General features: G+C 38.7%; 1 protein-coding gene across 1 annotated transcript; it reads right to left on the bottom strand.

The window, feature by feature from the left end:
• Nucleotides 1-311: 311 nt before the first annotated feature.
• On the bottom strand, nucleotides 312-27,060 carry LOC146463887 (protein SCAI-like). The gene is made up of 17 exons (XM_085083930.1): nucleotides 26,940-27,060; nucleotides 19,921-19,990; nucleotides 19,768-19,793; nucleotides 18,632-18,718; nucleotides 17,466-17,564; nucleotides 16,202-16,397; nucleotides 15,739-15,810; nucleotides 14,868-14,948; nucleotides 14,562-14,690; nucleotides 14,218-14,331; nucleotides 13,426-13,504; nucleotides 12,567-12,663; nucleotides 11,033-11,114; nucleotides 4,785-4,857; nucleotides 3,748-3,924; nucleotides 3,312-3,412; nucleotides 312-1,784 (listed from the first exon to the last, which is right to left on the bottom strand). Exons 1-17 carry the CDS (start codon nucleotides 27,050-27,052, stop codon nucleotides 1,635-1,637), a joined length of 1,746 nt encoding a protein of 581 aa, XP_084940056.1. The 5' UTR covers nucleotides 27,053-27,060; the 3' UTR covers nucleotides 312-1,634.

The raw sequence follows: 27,060 nt of genomic DNA, 5'->3' as shown, positions 1-27,060 counted from the left end.
TCAACAAAGTCCACTCTGGAGACCACTTTCAAAACCGTTGCGTTTTTTAAGCTGCCTCCACAGTCTCCTCCCTTCTTTATAAGGGAGCGGAGCATGGCAACGAATTCTCCCTTTTCTGTCTTTCCCCGCGCACCCGCTACAGTTTCGAGAGAGACTGGAGAGCGAATGAGGACGAAGCAGTTTTTTAAGCATATTTGTGCCGGCGGTACATGAACACGTATAGAACTGAAACAAGAGTGCTTACACGTGGAAGGGGCTTTTAAATTTGCGGGGTGGCAACGCCTCTCTTAGCGCGCCCAGCGAACACAAAATTCACCAAAACTGAAATTTTATTCACGGACCCAACTTTGACATATACAAAAATAAATTTCAGTCAACCAAATTCATGGGATGTCCTCATTTAAATGTGAACTTACTACTACCATTCACTAAAGCTCATAATGATGGATATACTGAGAGCAACTTCGCCATTTTCCGTGGAAAAATAACCACCATCAACTGTATTTACACCTGAAACCTCGTCAAGACAAGTCTCTCGTCGCCTGAGGACGTATTTTTCTTTACGCGAAACACGCCCGCGATGTTTTTGTGTTGCACCGATGTCAAACAAACCCTCAACCACGTCGTATAAAGCTTGAAGTTTCTCGTACAGGCAAAAACCAATTAACAAATGAGAGAGTATCGCAGTTATGTACGCGACTTAAGAAGTTGCCAAAAGAAAGCCTAAAAGAATCAGGCTTGAACGGGATTTGAACCCATGACCTCTGCAATACCGGTGTAGTGCTCTACCAGCTGAGCAATCAAGCCAACTGGGAGCTGGTCATATTGTGAGTTCGTAACTGATATACCCATAGAAGTGAAGTGATGGAAGTGGTATTTATGAAATTTATATAGTTGAACTGCGTATGAAAGAACTAATGCACGAGAGACCATGGCGGCTAAAGGGTCTTCTAAACCGCTTGGTGTGGACTGAATATGATCTTAGAATAGATCGAAAGATTAATCGTAGCCAAAATTCATTGGGGCACTTTGCAAACTGAAGTACACGCAAAAACACATATTTATATTAAATATGGTCTGATTTTAACACCCAGAATAAGTTAATTGGTGTTGTTAGCCCTTCGCTGGCCGGGCGATATTGATAGCGAATGAACGGATTGAAAAAATGACAGAAACAACGCTTAAAATTTACGTTGCTTGAGGCAGAGAGTGCGAAACTTACGAGAAACGTTTGTGTAAATGTCCAAAGGCAGGATTATAGGCAGAGTGGTAAGAGGGATAAATAAGGACAAAATTCAACGGTTTTACTGAGCGTGTACTAAACCTACCGACGCAGTTATTACTGGCTCCCACGTGTACGGCCTTTTTAGAAGCCAAATAAACGCTTAACCTTTATCTAGCGTTTTCTTTGGGCTGTTCGATTTTGAGCATCCATTTTCGTTTCTCAGTTGTTTATACGAAGAGGGGGAAGCCCAGATCTTACGAAAACCGTCTTTCCGCAAACTTATTTAATACATACACCAGACAGAATCCAGTAACGAAGAATTCAAATCGAGGCAGTGTCCTTTGGGGCCTACATTGTGGATCACCGACCTCACACGCCAGCGGTACGTTTGCCCATGCGCAGTGGCTGTTCAGTCCGTCGGGGGCCCTTCTCCGATCTCATAAAACAGGCTTCGCACGTCTAACATGGAAGCTAGCTCAAGGACTTGCTTTTCAATTCCTCCATTGAGTAGAATTTCCGCAGGCAGCTTGGGGAAGCTCTTGGGATAGTAGTCCGAACCCTTAGAAAATGAGGAGGTACATTTATTTAAAAAATTGTTACATAATTGAATTCTTTCCCCGATGAAAAAGGAGTATTCTGATTTATTCCCTGAGCGCTCTGAGTTTTGCAATACGGAACGCTAAGATGGAGCTAAACTGCGTCGCAGGTGCAACAAAGGGGATTGGAATAGGGTGTATAAAACCCGCGCGCGAAGTGCATGGCTCTCCCCTCGCTTCGCGCGCGTGCCTGATTCCTCTCTTCCCTTCTCCTTTCTAGGGTCTGCCACGCAGGCTAAGATGAACCTCTCACGAATTTCTCCCTGGAATTCCATTATACAATATACAATGTATATAAAAAGCAAAATATAAGAAGCCAGTTAAAAATGTAAAAAATAAGATAAAATAAATAAATTGGGCAATTTAACAATAAAAGAACCTTGAAACGTTTGAAACACTAAACTAACAGCGGCACAGCAGTCGCTAATACCGAGTCAGGGGAATACTACCAGAAGAATGTTTGCGTGAGAGGGGTGTACATTCCAAATGAATGTAGTATGTATGAAATCATCATTTTTCTTTCAGGCTTTCTTTCTGCAACGCACCGATCATTTGTTGTAGTCTTCACAGCCAATAACATCACGGCTGAACTAACAAATGACCAATAACATCACGACTTCGTTGACTAATCAGGCCACGGTTGTTCAAAGAGTGGATAACTTTATCCAGCGGATAAAATGTAATTAGTTGTAGTGCACTTTATCCGCTGAATAGCGATTTATCCACTGGATAAATTTTTAACTTTTAACGACCCCTCACAAGAATCTTTAATTTTGAAGGAGGTGGGGTTTCTTGGAAGAAGAGGAAGAAGAGGAAGAAGAAGAAGAAGAAGAAGAAGAAGAAGAAGAAGAAGAAGAAGAAGAAGAAGAAGAAGAAGAAGAAGAAGAAGAAGAAGAAGAAGAAGAAGAAGAAGAAGAAGAAGAAGAAGAAGAAGAAGAAGAAGAAGAAGAAGAAGAAGAAGGAGGAGGAGGAGGAGGAGGAGGAGGAGGAGGAGGAGGAGGAGGAGGAGGAGGAGGAGGAGGGGGATAAAGTTATCCGCTCTTTGAACAACCGGGGCTACGTCAATAACCAGAGACATTCACCTTTTGCTCACGATCCATAATTTACTTGACTCTTATGATGACTTGTTCTCACGACAGGTTGTGAAAACGTCAGGCGGTCAATGTCAACTCAAACAGTCCTTCTCTGGACTACACTCACCCCGATGACCATAATTTACCTACTTATAACATGACTCCAGCTATGAATGGTTGGCAACCGCTTTAGTTGCATACATAACTCTTGGTCTTTTCTTCATACAAAATATTATATTCAAAATGTTCGGAAATTAATTCTCACACACTCGTTGTTCAGATGGCTCGAGAAACTCCTCGGCCACCTGCGAACACCGAAAATAACAGGAATTTTTTTGTTCTACATCTGAATCGCACAGGCTTTGTCAATATCAGATAGCCACCATACTGTTAGGCCGTGCCCTGATAGGAACATACCTTGAATGCTCGATGAAGATGCATCGTGTAAAAACAGAAAACAAAACGAAGAATCATCACTCGTAGGAACTCGTCATCAAGAAGCTGAAAGAAGACAAGATCTAGAAGAACAAAAAGAAGGTTTAATTAGTAATTCTAGCTCGTCGTTCAGAATCCGTCCAATCTTCTCGATCATAACCATTTTCCACTTTCCATGTAATTCATTATCATCGCTTTCGCATTTTTTTCTCACAAGTAAACTATCGCTGACATTCTAGTTATGTAGATTGGAAGAACGAATTATAAGGTTATGAAGGATTTGCAGCTCACCTCCTCATGAAAAGTTTTCTATCAACAATTTTTGTGGCATTATGCTCCTCAACATGCATCAACTTAGCCTCGCCTCCACTGACTCCCGAAGCCCTTAGCCTACTGTATCTCGGTCGATCAAACTTACCAACGGATCGGGACCAGTCGTAAAATACTCGGAGGCTATCGTTCATTATGCGTCGAACTTGTCGCTGACAGCTATCCCACAAGTCGCTGCGGAGGTCGGCGATGTTGCAAACGTAACAGAAAGCCACCAGCGGACTGAAGAGGAACAGGCTGAAGAGGCTTCCCTTCCGACTTTGCTCTGCAAGAACAACAGTGAACTAAACGATTCGTATGGCATAAGAATGAGACATGGAGGAAGCTCTAGTTGTTAGTGTGTCGGGCTGTTTCATATATTCATATTCATTTATTCATCCTTCACGGGTATATTACGAACTCACAATACGACCAGATCCCAGTTGGATTGATAGCTCAGTTGGTAGAGCACTGCACCGGCATCGCAGAGGTCACGGTATCGAATCCCGTTCTAGCCTCAATTTTTTTCAGGCTTTCTTTTCCCAACTGCATTACGTTGCGTACTAACTGCAAGGATCTTTCTTCTTTTTGATCTTTCATCCGCAGTTCAAAATATGTGTTTTATTCATTTATTCATCCTCCACGGGTACATTAACGGAACTCACAATATGACCATGCAGCTCCCAGTTGGCTTGATAGCTCAGTTGGTAGCGCACTGCACCGGCATCGCAGAGGTCATGGTATCGAATCCCGTTCTAGCCTCAATTTTTTTCAGGCTTTCTTTTCGCAACTGCATTAAGTTGCGTGCTAACTGCGAGGATCTTTCTTCTATTTGATCTTTCATCCGCAGTTCAAAATATATGTTTCACATATTCATATTCATTTATTCATCCTCCACGGGTATATTACGAACTTACAATATGACCAGCTCCCAGTTGGCTTGATAGCTCAATTGGTTGAGGACTGCACCGGCATCGCAGAGGTCATGGGTTTGGACCCCGTTCAATTAAGTGTGCCTACTAACTGCGAGGATCTTTCTTCTATTTCATCTTTCACCCGCTGTTCAAAATATATGTTTCATATATTCACATTCAGATCTGAAATTATCGCACAAGTCAGTATCACTGATTTAGGATCTTCATTTACCTTGCATTGTTGTGGGAACCATAATGGGTGACATCAAACAGATCAGCGGCTGCCCAAACAAGCTTGGAAAATGCTGTAAGAAAATAATAAAAGAAAACTATCAAACACGCACGCAATATGTACAAACCAGTGTAAACAGTGTAAGGGAAACGGTTTTTCTACCAATTAGTTTACAGCGTTTTACACCTTTAGCATTCGGACATAATTACACGTTTTAATTTGGCTGTACCTTTGCTATATAAGCTCCACGGCAATTTGTTCGCGACAATTAGAGCTGAAATGTCGTGTTTATCTGGCTAGATCGTTTCCCGTGCTTATCACCCGTTCAATGTCAGTGGTGGATCCAGAGATGTCGATAAGAAGAAGGCCCGGAGTTTAGAGGATTGGGGGACGGGATAGAGGGGGGGGGGGGGGGGTAGGAGAGATATAATCTCGTACCCAGATCTCCCACGGTCAGGCGGAGGGGAGATCTGGTAAAGTTCGATTTGAGGCCCGGAATACGGGCCTGCCCATCATCCTTAGTCCACCGTGCTACTCGTAACTGTGATCATTCCTGGTGAGGTTTTCGCTTTCGAGGGTGCTCTTCGGAACGTTCTTCGGTCGAGAGGACAACAAAACTTGAAACTTAAACCAAAACGAAAAAGGCAACAGGAGAGATTGCAATCAACAAGCGCGGTAAATCACTTTTTTACTAAGATTAGTTCCTACCCTTTGTGACCATCTAGACCATCTTTGTAATGAAAACTGTTCCAAGACTAATCCATCGTCATTGCGCTTTCTCCACTCAAGATCAACGTGCTTATCGACGATCAATTAAAAAGACTTAAATCAACCCGAGTAAGCTGTACCAGTTTTCGCCTTAGATGGTAACTGTATTGATGATACTGTAATTTACAGGCAGGGAAATGTCACATAATTTTTGTGCACCCCAAGGTAAAGGTAGCAACAGACAGTGCAGAGAGTTTTTGTTGTCGAAGCTTTATCAGAAAAATTTTGTGGTCGTTGTTGTAGATGAGGCACAATAGAGTTACTGATTGGCATCTTGGTGTTAAATTTCGCATTGGAAAGTCAAATGGTTCATGTCATATTTTCATTTGCAAAGTTTCAGAAATTGTGGTCTACCAGTGATACGTAAAAATTATTTCTTCTCTTTGTAGTCTTTCAGCTGATTTGGTCACACAAATTCGCCTTCTTCCATAAGTTAATGGTTTAAATTTCCAAACCAAATGGATTGTGTAAATGCGGCAGGTTTCTTTTACAGGCCAAAGGACACAACTCAAGGTCACTGTAATAATATAATTTTATATGAACCAGCTAAACAGGGCCTCCTCCTACCTACAACAACTGTCCACTCCTATAACACCAGAAATTCTGCCAAGCTTAATTTCCACCGACCACAAGTTAGAACTAACATAGGCAAATTTACTTTTAAGTACTCTGCTTCTGTCATATGAGAAACTGTCCCCATGGCATTGAAAAAAACAAAAACTTTTAACAGGTTTAAGAAACTTTATAAGGCCCACCTGATCTCTTGTCAATCAAATAATATATGTTCTGTTTAATGATCAAATATAATAGTATGTAACTATCTAATAATAATAATAGAGAAAAAAATAATAATAATAATAATAATAATAATTGTCTGCTTATATTTTGATCTTTGTTGTCGCTGCTGTTGCTGCTGATGATGTGTTGTCCTTTTCCTTTCTTTTTGTTTGTTGTTGTTGTTGTTTGTTTGTTTGTATGTTGTTTATTTGCTTTTTTTTTGTTTTTATTTATTTATTGTTTTGTTCTTCTTTTATTAAGCTTGTCCTGTTTAGATTTCTTGCTTGGTTCAGTGTATCTCGAGCATACCTTAATTTACACAAATGTAATTCTCTCTTGTACATCCTAGGCTCTACAAACATTTCCTACATTTTCTAAAATCTCAATAAAGCTCAGTGTCATTTCTTTGTTTACTTAAAAGTAGGTGGTGGTCAGCTAGAAAGCCTTTGCTACTTTGACCACCACACACATTTTATAATTTGTACTGTATTTATTTTTATCTTGTAATCATTTGTTGTAATACTTTTCTTTCTATGTTAATGTTGTGTAAATAGTGTGAAATAAATGAACCATGAACCATCCTAGCCCTAACACCATGCTACTGTCTTGGTTATATACCAGCAAACCAGAAAGACCTGTCCGTGTAAATGGTAGGCGCCCAATTATGTCCAACATTAAAATACTGAGTACACCCTTGCTGTTTTAAAGGGGTTTTTTTTTCTCAAAAATGGAAGTTTGAATTTCTTTTGGGAAGTGGAGGTACCACATCTGGATTCGGGATCTGAAGAATGTTTGGTTACTTGCAACATGTGAGCAAACAGAGCAAGTCCCAATGAGTTTCCCATTAGAGTTTTATTTGGTAGTGATGAGCTTTCCATTTCAGTGGTTCACATAACACTTGAAAAGTTTTCACCTGAAATTTATGTTAAGTTTAGGGGACATGCCCCCTCGACTGCTTCTTTGATGACAAGTTAATAAAGGTTATAATTTTACACATAGGAGTCCACAGACTCGAAAATTAGAACCACATAATACACAAGTCCAATAATATTTGACTCTTGATATGAAGAACAAAGGTCATTATCTGCATTTGATTTGCAAGGCACAATGAGCTGCTAAAATAATCATTGTTGTACTGAGCATTGCATTATTTGTACATGCATAGAGGATGATACACTAAGAATAATACAAGGTTCTTTATGTCCAAAGCAGCTATCTTGGTGCTTGGACACTCACCTCTGATGGGATCCTTGATTTCAGCAAAAAAAAATAATAACAATAATAATAGGAAGGTGTGAAGGTCTTTTGGGCTCATAAAAGTAGCAAATGGCAGATAAATAGAAAACAAATAAAAAAAAATATTTCCACTATTTGTTTTCCTGTGCATGTCTGTGTGTTCTAATGAACTGTCACCCATTTCTGCAGCAAAACAACAGCTTTCACAGTAAGCTGATCTTCAGTAACCATGAATTCCTAAGTATTCCTTACCCATGGCCTTCCATAGCCAGGAAACAACATTTAATCAAACTGTCAGACACAAACCCACTGCAGAGAAGTGGTGGGGAAAAGAAACTTTGAAAACAGTGTCTGTCTTGGATGAAAATTCCTTGTTGATGCCAATTCCTTGAGCAAAAAAAATTTTCTTGTATTGATATTTGCACCCGTGTCAGGTCCTAACTTTTCTTAATATTAAGACCAGCAACACAAAATTATGTTCAAGGACTTTTCACACAAGTACACAAAAAATATCAGAACAGTGAACCTTGAACATTTAAGCCCCAGTAGTGATCAGTATCAAAATTTCTCCTAATATTTATCAATACACAATCAAGGAGAGGTCATGAGATCACCAGTGGTGAAATTTCTTGATATTTCAACAACCTCCCTATAATGCTACTATGAAAAATGGACATGTAGAGACCAGTAAGGAGAAACTGTATGTTGACACTGAGGCTTAAAGGTTAAAAGCTAATAAATACAGAGCCATATTGTTGGTGATTATTCGCAGCTTCTTTTATGCTTCGTCCTTCCACCACCCCATGCGTCAAAAAGGGCTTAGTTACTTGAGAATCCCTTTTTATTCAGCCTTCTCATTATCCATTTTCTGGTAATTATATTGTCTTATTCTAATGGAAAGAATAACAACATCCCAGTGAATGACTACAGTTTTTTCTTAATTAATTGCATCTTTGTTCAGGGGGCACAACTTCAGAGTACAGCAAACGAGGAACACTTTCCTCAGTATTCCCTACAACGAAGATTGTTGTCATGACAATAACAGCAACAGAAAAACAACCAAACTACAATCATACAAAGTTTGAATATGAAAGATTTATGGAGTACTACAAAGGCCCTCCTATCTTAACACAAAGTAATGTTGACCAGTTTGATTACATATTTTCGCCCACAGCAGATGAACTTTTCACCACCAATGTCAAAAATTAAGCCTGTCAGCCTATTATTTACTCATCATTAGTACTGTGTGGATTTGGGGGTGCCTTTTGGGTGGAAAGCTTGGCGATCACCAGTTCTACCTTACTCCCCAAATTCCTCAAAATGCACTTTTGGCTCAGTCTCATTCTCTACAGACTGACAATGAATATTATTTGCCACAATCTTTGGGAATGGGGTTTGATTCTCATTGTGTTGGAAGGATAATAATTTATTCATTTTGGTCTTCCGCAAACCATGGAAAGTTTTTTCCAAGAAAGTGGAAGAGATGGGAAGCCTGCTACATCAAAAGTTTACTTTAACAACAATCATATTGGTGCAAATATTGAAGAAATGCAACCCATCATGACAGATTAGTGTAAATACCCCAGAAATCTGTGCAGGGGAAAATTTTTGCGTATAACCACTTTGGTTTTGGCTTTTGTGTGAGAAATGCAGCTGTTGTGATATCTGTTGTCTGAAATGACTGTCATTGCTCTTAATTATGTGTTGAGCTGTGTCCAGCTGTTTTAGCCCTTGAAGATATTCACATCACTGATAGGAACTTTAGGAACTTGCTTCTCCCTAGAAATCAGGTGGAAGAAATTAAGGCAGAGTTAACAAGAAATAAAGGAGAAACTGAGGCCAGTGATAACTACCGGTATTTGTATCAGAGAATGTGCTAAGGATTAACAATGGAAGTAGTAAATGAAGTGTGTTTAGTACTTCAAGGACTCCATACTAACGATAAAATAATGGAGAAATTCCCCTATCTTGAAGAAAAGAACAATGGCAAAAAGATTCTAAAAACTATAAGTGATGTCAAATCCAAAGAGGCATGTCCTCCTTTTAAAACTACTTCTTTTCTAAAGCCTATCTCAAGCATAGACCTGCAAAACATTAGGTGGTGCAGACATGTAAACCAATGTCCCCATTTTTATTTTAGAGGAAGGCTAGTTTTATATTTTGGATCCAAATTTTTTTTCACTCAGTAGGTGGGAGAGAGGGGATAAAATTAAACTAACTACACTTACATAAAGAGCTCTAATCGGTTCAGACAAGGTGTTCTCTGTTGTAGTACGGGTTTCATTACTATTATTTTGGCGGTCATAAGTCGGACATTTTTCATTTCTCTTAGCTGAGGGGTGGGAGGGATATTGATCTCACCAGCAGATGAATAATAATATTGTGTGGACACTCTATCAATTTCTCCAAAGTCCTATGAGAGATGTTGTATGGATCTTGAAGGAATAAGCACACTGGTCTGAAAGGACTAATATTATATTATGAAGTCTCTTACTCAAAGTCCAGTTCAATTTATAGAAGGAAAATAGTCTTTTAGCAGAAGACAAAAACTGAAAATATGCTAGCAAATGCGGCGCGCGTGTTCAGGAACTCAAGGTAAGGTATTTTGGGAAAATTAATTTGCGTTTACTAAATAAATAATCATTTTAAAAAAAATCATTTTTTGTCAAGAAATACCAAAAAAAAAAAATATATGACCTACCTCCATTTTATCCCCAAAAGTAAGCAAGCTTATATCCATCGTGTTGGAAACTCGTGTAATTTGGCAAGGCCGTTTGAACGTTACTGCAAACTCTTTTCGGCTAAAGTCGCTGTTGTCCTCCGAAAAAACAATTCCTCACTGTTCTCTCCCCACACAAAGGGCATGTATGTGTTAAAACGTCGCATGACAATCTTAATCGGAGCGAAAACTTTTCCGTGTTTTTGTTTCTTCCCCGAACTGAGCGAAAACCAAACACAGAAGGAATGAGCCAATCACAGAGCAGATTAGAATGAGGCATTCTTAATTCTGGTAACCAACCAGAAATGGCGTTGTATCGAACTTTACCAGATCTCACATTTCGACATTCCCGAACCGACGACTGAGATCGGGGTACGAGATTAGGAGAGATATTTCAATATGAACTATTCAGTAATCAAATTACGACGTTTGGTAAACTTGCTAAACACTTGAATATATAGTTTTGACCAGGGGTCGATTTGATACAACTTTTACGCTTGTAGTTGACAATCTGCGTCGTTGGTTCTATATGCACACACAAAAAGAAACTCAATGAAGGGTTCGAAACCGAGTTGAATTTATAATCGTCCTTAAAAACATCTAAAAGTGTTTGTTGAACTCACTTTCTTCATGAGCGTGTAATAACAAGGGCCCAGATTGTTAGCTACAAATGTGCTTCTTAGTAAACGAATTATAATTACTACTTAGTACGAAGATTGGTATGGAGAATTTGTTGGTTGATGCTCACCCTAAAGGCATAACTGTTGGAGCTATCCACTATCATCATGAGTGGCTTCCTGCTGAAGGGCACAAGGTCTTCTGGGTACAAACTGAAGCACGCAGTTAATTAGCTAAACATCTTGTTCATTCACACCATGCAAGAGAAAGGCTGACCTGTTACCCAGGTGTTCATCCACTAACGTTTGGCACGAAATTTTGAAGCCACCGAGGCCAGTACACTGTCTACCGGCCAGTAAAGGACTTTGAGTTCACACACAAGTTCAAGAAAACTCCTGGGCCCAGTTGTTCAAAGCCCGATTAAGCTAATCCTGAATTAACGTGAACTTTGATTCGAGTTTAATTGATAATCAACAAAGATTCTTCGAAAAGATTTTTGGCCCTCAGTTTTAACTTAGACTTTTCTTTACCTTTAGCTCGAAATTAGCCTTTAAAACCATTTTAAACGAGCGCGATGAAAGCGCCGATTAACTTTTAATCGTGGAATAGCGTTAATCGGCTTTCTAACAACCCGGCCCTGGGTTTTAATAGTTGTTTAAGGTTCGATTGAGCGTTTCAATTCAGGTTGGTGACTTTTTAATGACGACTCCTGGGCATGTCTTTAACCTTACGTTTGATTCTGACTACTTGGGGGCGCTCCCGTTAACAAAACTGGCCGCTTAGATCTGTCAGTTTGTATTTGGAATGTGTCATTTGGAAGAGCTAGTCCTGCAAATCGTTCAAAATGGCAGTTTCTGATGTGGTATGCGCCATTGAAAGGAATTCCAGGGAATGGCATTTAACCAGTTCTTCAAGGTGGTGCATCCCATTTGTGAACTGACACGTCTGGCCAATGAACCAGTTCTGACCACTTAAATTCATTGCTTTACATGACTCTGGGGAAGAAGAAGGAAGTTCTACCCTTGCGTGAGCATCTCTCTCGCACGCCACGAAAAACTGCACCTTAATAGAGAGATTTAGCTTCGCGTTTACGGCTAACGCCAAACAGGAAACGTCAAGCCGCTGTTTGTTCTAGAATGCATAAACTTGTGTTTCTCGTACTCACTTTTCTCCTTCTCATGTTTGATCGATAACTGTCGCCTACTGGGTGGAGATAAGCTTAAACCGAAAAAGCTTCATTGTTTTTCATCAAAGAGAAAAATTCAGTCTGGCGTTTGCCGTTTGCCGTAAACGCGATGCTAAATTCGATTGAATGGCGTAAAACCAAAACCAATGCAATTACCGGCTGACCAATGACAACAGACTTAACCAGAGCAGTGAACCAACCAGAATTCGATTCAAATACGTGTGAACCAGCGTCAAGCGCGGAAAAAACGCGTGCGAACAAGTCACGGTTGGTTTTGGTTTGGCTTTGGCTTCCCATTGGTTGAGAAAATGGCGCGAACTTTGCCAACCAATCACAGAGCGCTGCAACAGTAAAGCGAAACCAAAGCAAGCGCGAAATTAATTTCGACACTCAACTAAAAGCAGCTCTGTAATCGATCCTTGATCAACGAAAACCAAGATCTTAAAAATCAATTGGACAAAATACAAGAGTCACACACCAGTGGACGTCCTTTAAGTTGGCTCTTGCGCGCCGCGAACCTTCCTCATTTCCCGTCTTTTTGTGTGACATGGCAACTCCTCCCATCTCGTATGGACCTGGTGGCAATAAAGCACATTCCGCTTCAGTTTATGAAAAGATCACTGCGAGGTGCAAAGCTAATGATTTACCGCGGTCAAGCATACAAATAAGGAAAGTTTTCACTTTGAGAGCTCAAAGAAGATAAATGCTTTGCGAGTCTGTGAGTTTACTAAAAAAGTTTCAAGTTGTTTAATGTGAAACATGTGGAAAGAGAATAAACGGCACTGCGTGTTTGTATTTACTGTTTAATACATGACATGAATGAATGGTCACGTATCGTCATCAGGACGTGGCGGTATATGCACGATAGCTCTCTACAGAACGCGATTCTGTGCTTATCTCCCAGCCTCATTCGTGAAGTATTAGCAAGCCTTTCGGTGATGCAATCTTCCCATCTCCTTCTCTGTCTGCCTCGAGATCTTTTGCCAGGTACTTGTCCTTCGGCAAGCCTTTTTCCAAAGAATAATGCTTTTTCATGTGTCGAACGAAATTAAATTTCCGCCTATATACAGAGTTCAGCAACCATCCATCTGGAACTTCAAGCTCATTTTTAATAGGGGCATTCATCCTTCTCTGACATATGACATACTTCACATTAAAAAAACTTGCCGGAAACTTTTTTAGTAAATGTTGTTTAGTAAACTCGCAGACTCACAAAAAAACTTCTCAGCTTTGAGCTGTCGAAGTAAAAACCTATTCTTTATTAAACAGATTTTTCTTGTTTTTTTTTTTTTTACATTTGACTCCGGTTAAGGCTGGTGGATGCTTCGTATGCTTACCTTCTTCTCCAGGCCTCAAACTCCCAGGACAGCCATCACTGGACACGTACACCAACATGACTCCATTGTTAGGAAGTTCCTAAAAAATACCGACAACAACATTTCTTATATCTTTATCAAAATAATGCAAATCCAAATAATTTTGTTCCATCTTGGTTCTTTTGTATTCGTGTTTCGGTTCGTTCCCGCAAACAAAGTACTGCAATGGTTCACGATCAGCGTCTTTACTTGTATCAACCTTTCAAGCACCTCGATAACAGAAACTCGACCTCGTTCTCAGGGTCAGAGGAGAGACCCTGGGAACGAGGTTGACAGAAACTATGGTTGAGTGATCGGCTTCCAGATTAAGTTAAGTCTCCAATCAGGTAACTACTGTTACGCTACACGGTAACCCACATTTATAAGCGTTTTTTGACTGATGTATGCAAAGTAATATAGCAAACACTCGAAAGAGTATTTCATTGCATTTCCAACACCTAAAAGTGGATTGAAAAAGCAAGGCGCAACCGAGTTTTTTTAACCAACTTTGAGGTGTTTGAAATCTCAAACCATTTTAAAATTATTATTAAAATAATTCTTGGAGAATTTAAAGCAAAGTTCACCAAATTTTATGATACCTAAGATCGCATTTCCAAATCCCCTTCGTGGTAGTGATTTCCTTTGTTTTCTTTCATAAATTATTGAAGAGTAAACACCATTCTGACAAGCTATGGCCACTAGGCAAGCATTCACAGGCCCGCGCTTCACAAAAATTATTTTGTTCAAGAAGTAAATTCACTGCCTAGTACTAACCTTAACTCCGCAGGCCAGAAACACGTACAACTGTGTTAAGGTTGGTTTGTACAGAAGATATTTGTGAGGATTGGGTCTCTTGGTTGAGGATTGAGCGACTTCGCCGTTGGTTTCCTGAAGGAAAAGAGAAGGTATACTTCAACTGCAAAGACAATAGTAACTTCCATCTGACTCCGGCACAAAACGAAATTCCGTGGATTTCGTTGACAAATTAAGCTAGAAATCTATAGAGATGTAGACCCAAAGCCTCAAGTGAAAAGTCTAGATTTGCAATCGGAGCTCGAGTTAACTTATATCGCTTACATGTATACAATGGTATGAAACTGAATTTAGCCTTGGCTCACCCTGTCATCGGCGGGGCTCTCAGGGACCTCAGTAGAAGTGACCAAGGTTCGTGAAGGAACCTCCCCGGGTTCTCTCTCCAACGCCTGTAGCATTCGGAACATGTCCAACGTCAACTCGCTAAACTTTACCTTGGAAAAGAGGGTTGTGCTAGGTTAGTTTTCCACAGACACAAAAATTGAACATGACTACATGTGTGAAAGATTGTTAGCTTAGAGGAAGGTAACGAAATAAAGGAAAGGAAACTATGTATAGAATTTTAAGAACGTTACACTGAAGGCAATACAAATTTGTCGTATCGTGTATACCTGCTTTTCACAGTTTCCCACGATGATGATCTCCTGGAGAGATAACGACGTGGCGCTGACAGGCCTTTGAGGTGGAATTTCCTGAAAAATTAAAATAGGGACGAGGAACGATTGACGTTGGCCAAAGTGAGGTTGGTTGCATGCACATGAGCAAGTTCTCCTTGGTAAGCTTTCGTGACATTTTTGATTTTTTGTAAGGGGTGCAGACCTTTTCCGTGACATGACAAATTTGGTCGTACACCGGTCATGATTTGGCTGGCTTAGTGTTATAACAAAAAAAAATATAACATGGTAAAATGTAAGTTAATGGATTAACCGCTGAAAATCAGGCAAACGTAGTCATAATATCGCGTGTAACATCATCTTCTTTGTGCTTGTAAGACTTAAGCCCCTCTCAGGCTACTGTGGGAGCACGGGCCCGGTTCTTGGGCATGATCGTGAAGTAGTGCAAGTAAAGCGAACATATATTTTCAAGTGACGTTTTCGTTGGCGTTTTCGTCGTGGTTGCTTAAAGTCCCTAATGAGCGGCGTAGCTTTCCCCTAGTAACCGCCCCTCCAAATTTACAAACGAAAAGCCCTAGGAACGAGTTTAGAAAGCCGCGAGAAAACCATTCCCCTCGCGGCTTCGCTGCTTGTTAGCCCAACTGTCGCCTTCGCCCAATATCCCGCCAGTTTTGCAGGCTACCGTGCGTCAGCTTGTAAACAAGGTCAATGCACCAAGACGATCGCTAACGTTACCTAGAATATGTCAATAACTGTTGTTGGGGATTAGTTTTGTTCTTTATAACTAGTTCTGGATTTACACTTAGTTCGACTTCTAAATGACAGCTGAAAATTTAGTTCACGTCCTTAGTCAGTGCAGATTACTCACGTTTTCGCCCATCCTGTGTGATAAAGTAACTGGGACAACATCCGGGGTCATAACTGTCACCAGAGAGTCTGCCTGCATGACAATAAACCATAAAAACGAGAAAACGGGTTTGACAGGTTTCTAGATAAAGAGCTGATGGTAAGTTCTCCCCCGGTAGGCTACGTACCACCCGTTCAGCGAGACTGAGTGCAAAGCTTTTCATATAAAAATTAGTTTTGTGTGCATATGAATGAAAACTAATTTTCATAACAAAAACAATGTACTTAGCCTTGCTTTCACAATCAGGTTCAAAGCAACTCGGAAATGGCCTGTTTGTGTTTGGCGAAACGTAGCGCTAAGTTGCTTCTTTATCGTAAACTCTTGTTCGAATGTTTGACGACTGCGGGAACAGGCTTTTAAGTCAAATGCCAACTGGGTTGGGATTCTGAAATCGAGTCTTGCCTATATTAATTATTACTCTAACCTCCATGAATGCTGTGACTTCACTTATCACCAGTCTCCATTCTTCATCGTCGTCCGCTTCGTAAACACTCACATATTCTTCTACATAGTGGTGGAGTTCCTGGATCAGTTCTTTGACAAGATCCACCTTATTGAGAAGAAGGCTGACAACTATAAAGCGTGCATAGTAACGCAGCTTTTTCACCATCAAATCGGGCCTGGAAAGAAAATTGAAAGAAAAACAAAAAAAGGAAAAATATATTTCTGACGAATGATGCAGGGTTTTATGTCTTTTATACTGAGGCTGGTTGGCGGACATTGTCATGGTATATCTTATATGATATGCTATGGTATTATGGTATGGTATATCTGCCGGGGTGTCGAGTCAACGCAGTCTGGCGGTTCTTTTTGAGTTCCTCTTAGTTTCAACGTACGTCATTGCAGAACTAAAGTGGCAGCGTTACATATTTTGAGTGTCACTTTGAACAGCCAAAAACATACAGGAATGGATGTAAACGTCAAAATAACGGTTTAGTTTAATTTGTTAACAATAACCTTACCGCTGCGCAGAAACTAGTATTATTCATCTTTTGCTGCGAATGGCTTGGATGGAAATGGATTGCAACTTGAAAAAAAAAATGGCCAAATTTTTTCAAGTTCCTCCTATGTACCCTGGAGAAATGGCTAAAAATTTATCATAGTTTACTCTTGCTCGGAAAAATCATTTCATATTTTTCTCCCAATGCTCTAAGAACAATCTCGTGTTATATCAAACATTAACTGAGCAGTTTTGACCAAGCTGCAGCACAAACTCCGCCGCTCTATACTTGGAAATTTATGGCTTCTTACTGTCTTTTATTAAATTGCCCTTCTTTTCTTCGTTTGTTTCTGTGTTCGTGTTCTGTACTATCTTGAGTTGCTTCTGAATAGACTGTACAAAGAAGTTCAAATATCTTTCTGGGGGCCCCCTAAAATTGCAGAGGGGGGCCCACTGGACCCTCATTGGCCAATTTCTAGAATAAACCCCACGTACCAATTTATCGGTCCGATTGGTACAATTTGTGGCCGATTTCTTTTTCTGTTGGTGAAGCGCAGAGTGAAAATCGGCCCAACTCAAAAATCTGTAGCACTGCCAATGTTTTGTGTAAATCGGAGCCACTTTCACCCGCTCTGACAGCCCCCCCCCCCCCCCCCCCCGTTTTTTTTTTCTTAAATTGGGCCAAATCGGCCCGATTAGTCGGTGCGCGCACATTATTATAGCCTTAAAAACCATAATAGCCGCTTACTTCTCTTCCTTGCTAGCTTGGCTGTAGTACGCCCTGGAACGGATGGCAGAATAAAAACCAAACGACTCGTGCAAGTAGTTAGCTTCACTTGTTCTAAGACTGAGAAAGCCAATAAGAAAATTAGTGTCTATCAAAATTCAATTCAAAGAAACTTGGCCACCATAAAGAGGTTCGAGGGCTGACGTTTCCAGCGTTAGCCCTCGTCAGAGCGAAGCGAATGCCCCCATAAAAAAAAACTACAGCTGAAACTTGTCAAAAACAAATTTTATACAGTGGTTTGAGTCAGTAAAGAAAGTCTTTATATCTTTGTTACAATTTTTAAAATTGTTTAAAGGGGCAGTATCATGGGAGATCGATGGGGGATATCATGATTTTCGGCCAAAATTTACTAAATTTAAACTTTGAACTCTGTGTTAATTAAGTTCTCAATCGCTAATTGAAAGAAATATTAATACTGATTCTAAGACGAAAGGTTGAACCAAAATATAGTACAACCAGCGATTTTTAGTGCGTTACAACAGCGAAATTTGAAAACGTCTGCCAGACATTTTCAAATTTGAACCCCTCTCTATCTTGGTCATCTGCCGGCGAAAATATCCTTGGATAGTTTCTTTACATTCTGATAGTCTTTTAATGGACTTTTGTCATTATATCTTGGCTGCTATCAACCAAATAGCATTTTTCCGATTCTCGATGTGTTACTAAAAATAGCGTGATACTGTCCCTTTAATCATCAACTCAGAGTTTAGCTCTGGTTTTCTGCAGACATATGCCATTTCCTAATACACCTCGGCACAACGGACGATGTACTCGTCTCTCACTATGGTTCTACAGGACTCAATGTCATACTTCTTTGATCACAAAATCTAGTAAAAGTGAAGAACAGCTCACCTCCTCCGACTGCCGGTCAACTGTCAGTCGACTGTTTCTTTGGTCATAGATTTCAGAGTGTTTTAGTCAAATTTTTTCTTCTTACCGACTGTCGGTAACCTGTCGATAATCCGTCGGTAATCTTTCAGCCGACAGTCGACCGACAGTTGGTGGAGGTGACCTGTTCTTCAGTTGTACCGAAAATCTGGTGCTTTATGAGGTTGATTTTTGTGCCAAATGAAGGTAATGGTGTTGATGCCATGCTAACTTACTAACAAATTCAAAAATTTGCTCACTAGTAATGGTAGTAAAGCTGTCCAATTTTGGATGCAATTTCTCCTATTTGCCATCTTTTCAAGTTATATTTGGAATCCAGAATTGACCTGCAAATAATATGTAACAAAAAAAGATCATTAACACTAACAACACATGACACAAGAGGAAATAAGCTTGTCAACAACCTCGCTCAAAACCAGCTTCTGACCAGTGAGCAGAAGTTGACAGGTTCAACTCCCTTCTGAACTCAGATTGTGCAGCTCCAGAAAACATCCTGATACTCCCCCATGGAAGGTTTTTTTGTTTTGCACCCCCCTTCCCCAGGAAATTCCAGTTTAGCTTCATACTTTGCTTCTGGAAGTTTGGCTTCTATGACCCCCCTCCCCTAGGAATTTCTGATGACTGTCCATGGGGTGGTTATGAATTTTGTCTGGAACTCCACATTTATTATTTATCTTATGGCTTGTGACACGCTGAACACTTGTTCTCTCTCTTAGTTCATGACTGAGCTAAAAAAATTACCAATTAAAATTTCATTTTTTTTTTCAGTTTTAAGTTTAACAACTGTTTTCTCCTGACCATGTCTCTTGACTATTCAAGCCCCAGTATCAACATGTATATTCTCCACACTTTTCTTATATAGTTCTTTACGGAAATAGTTGGGAAGAATTTATGTACAAATCAAGACATTTTTTCTTTGGTGATCCTTTCCTTTATTGACATGGCCAACTACATGTTTGATTAATTAAGTAGTGATAGAGTGGTTTCCAATTGAGCGTTGAAAATAATTGCGTTTTTGCTTTGGTTTTGCATTACTATGCTCTGTGATTGGTTGATAAAACTGGCGCCACTTTCTTATCCAATAAGATGTAAAACCAAAACCAATCGTGCCTCGCTTGCATGCGTTTTCCCGCGCTTGGCACCAATTACATGTATTTGCTCTGAATTCTGATTGGTTCATTGCGCTGTTTGCACCTGTTGTGATTGACCAGAGTAATTACTCTGGTTTTGGTTTTACGACACTCGATTGAAAACCGCTCTACTGAGGGTAGGAATTAGATGCTGACTCACTATTGGGGCCTTATAACCAAGGGTTAAACTATATATCCTGGCCTTTAAGAAAAAGGTTTTTCACATGGAGCATTTATCAACATACCTGTGTTTCTGCTGAAACTTCCACAGCTGAAGGTAAAGAAACAAAGATAATATTTTAAGCAAAAAATATACGAATTAAGCCAAAGAACAATAAACTAAGGCAAATTAACGATGATGATGATGATGATTATTATTGTTATTATTACTGTCTTACTCTGGTATAGACATCAAACGTTTTTCCAAAATGTGTCTGCCAGTGCTTGTGTCCAAACTGAGGCAAATCTCTGTGGAGAATAATAGAATTACAGGCTTGCTGGTGAAGACATATTCTCCCAATAAAATCATAAAAAAAAACTTCTAAGTCAACAATTGCTCATTTGTAATGCATATTGTTTAATTACAAAAAATATATACCATTGAAACAAATTTAGTGTATCTACAGCAGCTAAGATGAGTCAGAGTTGAGTTAAAAACCAGTCTACAGAGTAATTATTGCAGAACTCGATGAGATCTCGCGCATGCAAAGGCATTTTACTGGCATGCACCACATGCAGCATGATCTTTGAAGCTACCAGCATGCACGGATGCATGCAGGTAATGCTACATTTCAGTACAAAACCTCACCTGGAGATTCTTAGTCCCAGGGGTAGAATGATATATTTTTGTTTGCATGTATAAATGCAAAACAAAATTGTTTTGAAGTTCTATTCTTAAAACGTATAGTTATTAAATTAATGCTGGACAAACTTTTCATTTATTTTAGTATATACTTAAGTTAGAGTGGAAACAAACATTCTTAACGGTATAAATAGGGGCTGTTTTCAGCAAATTCCTTTGACGTGCATCATGGAAGTTTTGGTGTTGACTCTAAATGTGCGCAAATGATACTCGCGCGTGCATGTGCCAATTTTATTGCTTTGCAGACTGTTAAAAAAGTGAGGTTAATGAAGAACACCCCTGACATGTAAATACTAACTAGGTGCACGGCCATAATATTGTTAACTAACATTAGCAACATGTTACAACTCAACCTCAGTGACCAGAGTAGCCACCAATAAAAACACTTGGTTACCCCTTACACAACCAAGGCACTTTAGACTGATTCCAGCATAACCCTTACGAAAATAGTGCCTATTTTATATCTATTTTATATGTATTTTTTAAGCTATTTTTTTCCTATTTTTTTGGTATTTTTTCTCTATTTTCAAGACTATTTTAAAGTTATTTTTTACCTATTTTAAACCTATTATTTTGAAACAAAAAATAGTAAAAAAATAGACCATCCAGCAAGTCATAACTACCTACAAGATAGTTTTAAAATAGCTTTAAAATAGCTATAAAATAGCTATAAAATAGAGAAAAATGTGTATGCAATTTGAAATGTTGATTATAAAATAGGCTTAAAATAGACATAAAACAGGGATAAAATAGGAAAAAAAACTTGGAAAATAGGATTTAAATATGTTTAAAATAGACATAAAACAGGGATAAAATAGGAAAAAAACTTGGAAAATAGGATATAAATAGGTTTAAAATAGGGATAAAATACCAAAAAATAGGGCATAAATATCTTTAAAATAGGTTTAAAATAGGGCAATAAAATAGCTATAAAATAGGTTGAAAGTAGGTGACAGTTCAAACTGTATCTAAATCCTCAGCCTAGATTTTCTAAAGGAGGTGTGCTTTAGTTGTGGTATTGGTCAATATTACATATCATAAATTTAATGATCAATAAATTATAGTCCTCATCTACCTACATATGTATATCTGGATGGTTAATAACATGCATTGCACACTATATGAATTTACCATTCAAACCGTATACCACAGCCAGCTTGACAGGGCTTCTGATAGGGTGCGGAAAAAATTTGGAAATTATGCGGCACTTTTAAGTCTCATTATGCGGCAAGAAAGCTCTATTATGCGGCAAATTATGCGATTTCATTTAAGCTAATTTAACCTTGTTTTATTAGGTCTAAGAGGAGCACAATCCATTTTTTGCTGTTCAAGAAGCAATTAGAGCACGGAGAAATGAAGAAACAGCTGAAATAAATCATTTGTTGCCTCATTTCAAATTATTGAAAATCAGATATTGCTAATTTGGTCAAGTCACCGTTTGTTGCTTCCCACCCGCATTTTTTTCCGCGTTCCGCTTGTGTGACTCAGCTTCAATGTGCTTGTCAACCACAAACTTTCGAAGATGATCAACTACTATGTTGCACGAAGAGCAAAACATCTAGGAAGATCAAAGGAGACACTGCTCGCAGCGTAAACAACAGACCATCGTCAACATGAAATGTTCCTTCGGGTACTTTCTTGCCCTGTCTTTTGCCGAAATATTTATAGGAAGGTGCGATCTTTTTTTTCTCATGCGAAGAAGCGCTCGGCGTTTTAACGACAAACTTCTCCATAATGAGGATGTTTGTTTCAATAAATATTATTAAAACAAAATAACTACATATTGCAAGCGACTATCAAGCAGTTTTCACGCCAATACCTACATCGCAAGTATGAAGGGATCAAATGACATCTTAAAAATATACCAATGATTGTGATTGGTGTATTTACATAAAAGGATTGTTTATTCTGAGCAGTGATCACTTGTTTAATATTGAAAACCAGCACCAGGTCCCCAGCATGTAAAATGAAGCACAGAACGCCTGTTTGTTCGCTTAATCAACAAACGAACGCTTCCAGGTGATTTTTGACGCCTTTTGAAAGAAAAAACTCCTTGAGATAACGCTTAAATTATCGGAAAACTTAACATAAAGCGAGATTTTTGCTCTTTTTTCTTAAATTGTGCGATTTTGTACAAATTCTGCGATTTTTCATGAATTATGCGATTTGTTGCGATTTTAGGCCAATTATGCGAAATCGCAACATCGCATAATATCAGAAGCCCTGGCTTGAGCTACAAACGTTTTAAGTAACAGCAGGACAATTTCACAATGAACTTCTCTGGAAAGAAACATTCAGAACATGGCTTTGTCTAGAATTGTGTTAAGGTTTAAGGGGAAGTGCTAATAAGAAAGATGATTGGATTGATAAAAAAGATTGCACCTTTGCCATTTTTAACTGTGATATCAAGCAATGACCAAGACTGCATTAGGCAAGTTAAAAATATTTTATTTGGTAATTGTTCCTGAGTTGTAGCAGCATAACTCACGATTCATTACAAAATCGAATCAGTAATAATCATAGCTTGGTAATGTGCATTTGATCTCCAGTGAAATTATATTTTTTATTGTACTGACTGTCCAGAAAATCGACCCGCGGGACTTTTTTTAGCTAGCGGGATTCAAAGCTCTTGCATGAAATCAAGGCAATTGGTCAGCCGGTCCAAGATTGCAACTAAACCCAAATCACACAGCGTTTACACGTAGAAAGATTTAAAAGCGACATGAAAAGTATGCATTCTTCTAAAGTCAAATGCAATAACAGATAAAAGTCTGGCAGTCATAAATGACTTAGCTTATTTTTATCAGGATTTTTTCTGACTTGACTCTGAAGCTGCAGTCTCGAGTATTGGCCTTCACAATCTGTAGTAAAACAGAAAATTGTGCACTTTATAAGTCAGTTTGTCTTATTGATCAAGGCTGTTAGTATGATTTTTGACACATATTGCAGTGAGCTTTTCCCCCGTAACAATGATGAGTAAATTAAAAATATGAGGGTATACAGAATTTAACTCATGGTGCTAAAAAAGTATAATGTATTATTGAGCATGTAAAAAATAATACTTATACATGTACTCCATGAAGTTAATCATGCAACTTGAATCAAAATCAAGATTAAATGAACAAGTCTTCAGCTTATACCAAGACATGATATTAATCTGGCTACAAAGTACTCCTTAAAAACGTTTGTGAAGGCTATAAATATTATGGAAAATCCAGTTCAGATTTGGCTTTGCAGTGTACGGAATGTCATAGAATCTAAAGCATGTGGCATGATCAGAGGTTGGAGGAATGTATAGTTTGTCATTGTAATGCGAATCTTAACTGTTATTGAAGCCAGTTATGGTTTATTCTTTTCAGTGGACCAGTATATTAAAAATAAATAAGGAATGTCTACCTCAACAATCTAGAATTTGGATCGAGCCATAAAATTTCAAGAAGCACATCTACTCATTCCAAGCAGACTATATTTATTTATAAAATCACACATTTTCATGCAGTTTCTCGTCAAAATTATTAACTAAATCAAAGCATACCTCTTTCTTAAAGTAGTCATCCACATTATGCTGCTTGAAGACATCATTTTTAGCTTAACAGAAGCAAAAAAACAGGGGAAAGATGTCTGTAAACCTGAATCCCGCTAAAATCTGAAATGAAACGGTTTTTCTGCGAGCCTGCAGTGGCATGGCTGCTGACCAAAATAGCTTTGTTCATGCCCAGTCTTCCCAGTCTGGCTGAAATCCAAGATGGCTGCCATTGTTGCTGTGCAGAGACTCCACCGTTCTTTTGCCCGTTGTAAAAAGCTAGCTAGCATTGTACTTGAACGATTTATGATTCAAAACTTGCTGATCTTTTTGGCATTAAATGACCTCGAGATTAATTGAAGGTAATAGTGGTTTTCACAAATGCATTTCAGTGCGTGTCTTAATTAGTTGCTCATTTATTTATGCATGGTTCCGAAAACTTACAAGAAAGAAGCTGTGAATTATGAATTCCAGTGTATAGTGGAAGTTCTGCTTTGTGTGAGTACAAAACAGCTGCCTCAAAATTACATTTTTACATACATTGTGAGCCATGCAAGCTTGAATTGCTGAATAAAATAGGAAAAAAATATGATAGGTTAACCATGCATAGGAAAAAAACAGTATTAAAATAGACTATTTTATACATATTTTGCAATAGACTAGAATCTACCACCAAAAATAGGAATAAAATAGTATTTTAAATCTATTTTGCCATTTGTTCAAGGTTGTCATGGATAAAATAGGATTATGATAGCCTATTTTTTTCATATTTTCCAAAGGAACTGGCCATAGTCAACCCTATGTGCAGAAAAATAGAAATAAAACAGTCTAATTTATTACTATTTTACTGAGCAACAGTGATGTTTCAAATTAAAATAGGATTAAAATAGCCTGTTGAACGAGCTATTTTTCAGCTTGTTATGAAAAAATAGAAATAAAATACACCACCTGGTTCAATCTTGCTTTAAAATAGGTTTAAAATAGAAGTAAAACTCAAATAAAATAGATGGTCTATTTTCCGTATCAGGTAAAATAGAAATAAAATATAATAAAGTGTGGATAAAATAGTATAAAAATAGGTGTGATAGGATTAAAATAGCCATAAAATAGGAATAAAATAGGACTGTTTTTGCAAGGGAAGGGCTTTTGACAATTAAAGACAACACTTACCACACAACAACAGCAGGTAAGCAAGTCTACATTAACTTATTTCATGAAAATAGCTAGCGATAAGGGCTAAATATGATCACAAAATGTGTTCTAAATTTAGGCTAGCGATATTTGTAAAAGCTCTTGAGGAAAGGGGCTATATAATTTGTACAGTCTAATCTGTAAAAAGTGCGATTGTCCAGGGTTTTTCTAGAAAGGGGGGATGTACACATAATTTCTCCCCATTACCCTGCATGTGCCTAGCTCCCAGGAGTCAGGCAGTGTCAGCCTTTTCACTGGCATTTTATTATTTCTTTCTAATGGGTCGCCCATATAAAAGTGACAGGGGTGATCGTCAGAAATTTTGAAAAGAACCCTTAAAAGGTACCAGAATTCTGTTTTTTGGGCATGGTCAGAACAATTTTTTATCGCTAAGAGGTACCAACTCTAAAACAATACACCAATTAAAATTTGACAATTTTTAATAGTATTAAAGACTATTTCTTTAAAGGCCTTCCACTTGTAAAAATTTTTTGAAAGCATTCTCATAAATCTCTATTCCATTTATATGGATATACATATATAATGAAATGCATCCTGGTTTCTTGACCTCGTTTACTTGGAGTTCCTCTCATAGTTTTGGCCCAATACCCTAAAAGGTACCACCATACCTCTGATGGAAGTCATTTTAGATTTTAGCATCCTAAGGGGTACCAAACTGCGAATTTTAACCCCTAGAAGGTACGACAATCACCGGTCACTATTATAATGGGAGTCCCTACCCCAGGGTTTGAGCATCTAAAACATGTTCCAGATTTCATGCTTGTTCACTAAGAATTTGACTCAAACAAGAGTTTTATCGTCACTTTCAAGATTGCAAATACAAATTTTAAAGGAACTGACACAGAAAAGACCAAACAAACTAACGAAGGGCCAGGGTACATTCCACGACGGTGAATCCGTCAGAGAAGGTAATTATCAGCCAAGGTCTGCTCAAGACTAGAAAGGTTTTTTTGCTTGAGTCTCCCTTCCCCCCCCCCCCCCCTCCTACGCACCCCATTTGCCCCATACCTTCCCTTAAAAATTTTGGCTTTGATACCCCCCATCCCCTCAGAATTTCCAATGACCTCTCATGGGGTGGGTATGGATATTTTCTGGAACCACATGTTCCAAGACCGATACTGCAAAAACTTGCCCAGATGTACAAGATAAGATAACATAGACAAGAACCTTATTCCAGTTTGGTGCAAGCTAACTGTGTACACTAGCTATGCTAACTAATCCAGAAAACTGACATGTTACTTAAGCAGAACGTCACCTTGCATAATAGAAAATAAATAAAAGCACCAAAATGCATATAATTTATTAGGAGAAAAAATATTTATATATATTAAAAGGCGATTAAAGGCAGTTATACTTTAGCTGCATGTCTTGGCTCGAGCCGAGACTGTCCTAAACTCGGACAAGCGGCCACCAAATATGTGCAGCAAGTAGAAAGTCTAGTGTCCCAGATAAAAGAGAGGACTCAGGTCAAAACCCCGAGAATATAGGCTTCCTGAACCGTAAAGTGAATGGTAAACTTAAGAAGATTTGGAGAGACCCATGCCCACGCTTAACCCGCTAAATTGATCCCTGATCCCATTGACTCCTGGACTTTGAAAATTATCTGGGACACTGAAAAACGCATGGAAAATAACTGAAAACAACGAAACATGTGCACATCCCAGGGATTCTAAAGAAGGGAAAAAGGTAAAACAACTCCCATCCAGAAATAGGATATTGTTGAGCACCTTTTGGAAACACACCCTCCAACCCGACAACCACTACAAGCACGACTACAAGCACTCTTAGGAAACAATCAAGTAACAGGAAATATAAGAAACCTCAGTGCATTGAACAGCTGTCGTGACTTCTCCTGCAGCTGGCAAAATTCCACCACGATCTTTCGTTCTTCTACTTTAGAGGCGGTAGAATAGTTGTTTACGTCCTCCGCCATGTTTGTTT

Source organism: Pavona decussata, unplaced genomic scaffold (genome assembly GCF_977016875.1).
Source record: "Pavona decussata unplaced genomic scaffold, jaPavDecu1.1 SCAFFOLD_174, whole genome shotgun sequence".
In the NCBI taxonomy this organism is placed as follows: Eukaryota; Metazoa; Cnidaria; class Anthozoa; order Scleractinia; family Agariciidae; genus Pavona; species Pavona decussata.
The sequence above is the reverse complement of the archived record's forward strand: the minus strand, read 5'-3'. Positions and strand labels throughout refer to the sequence as shown.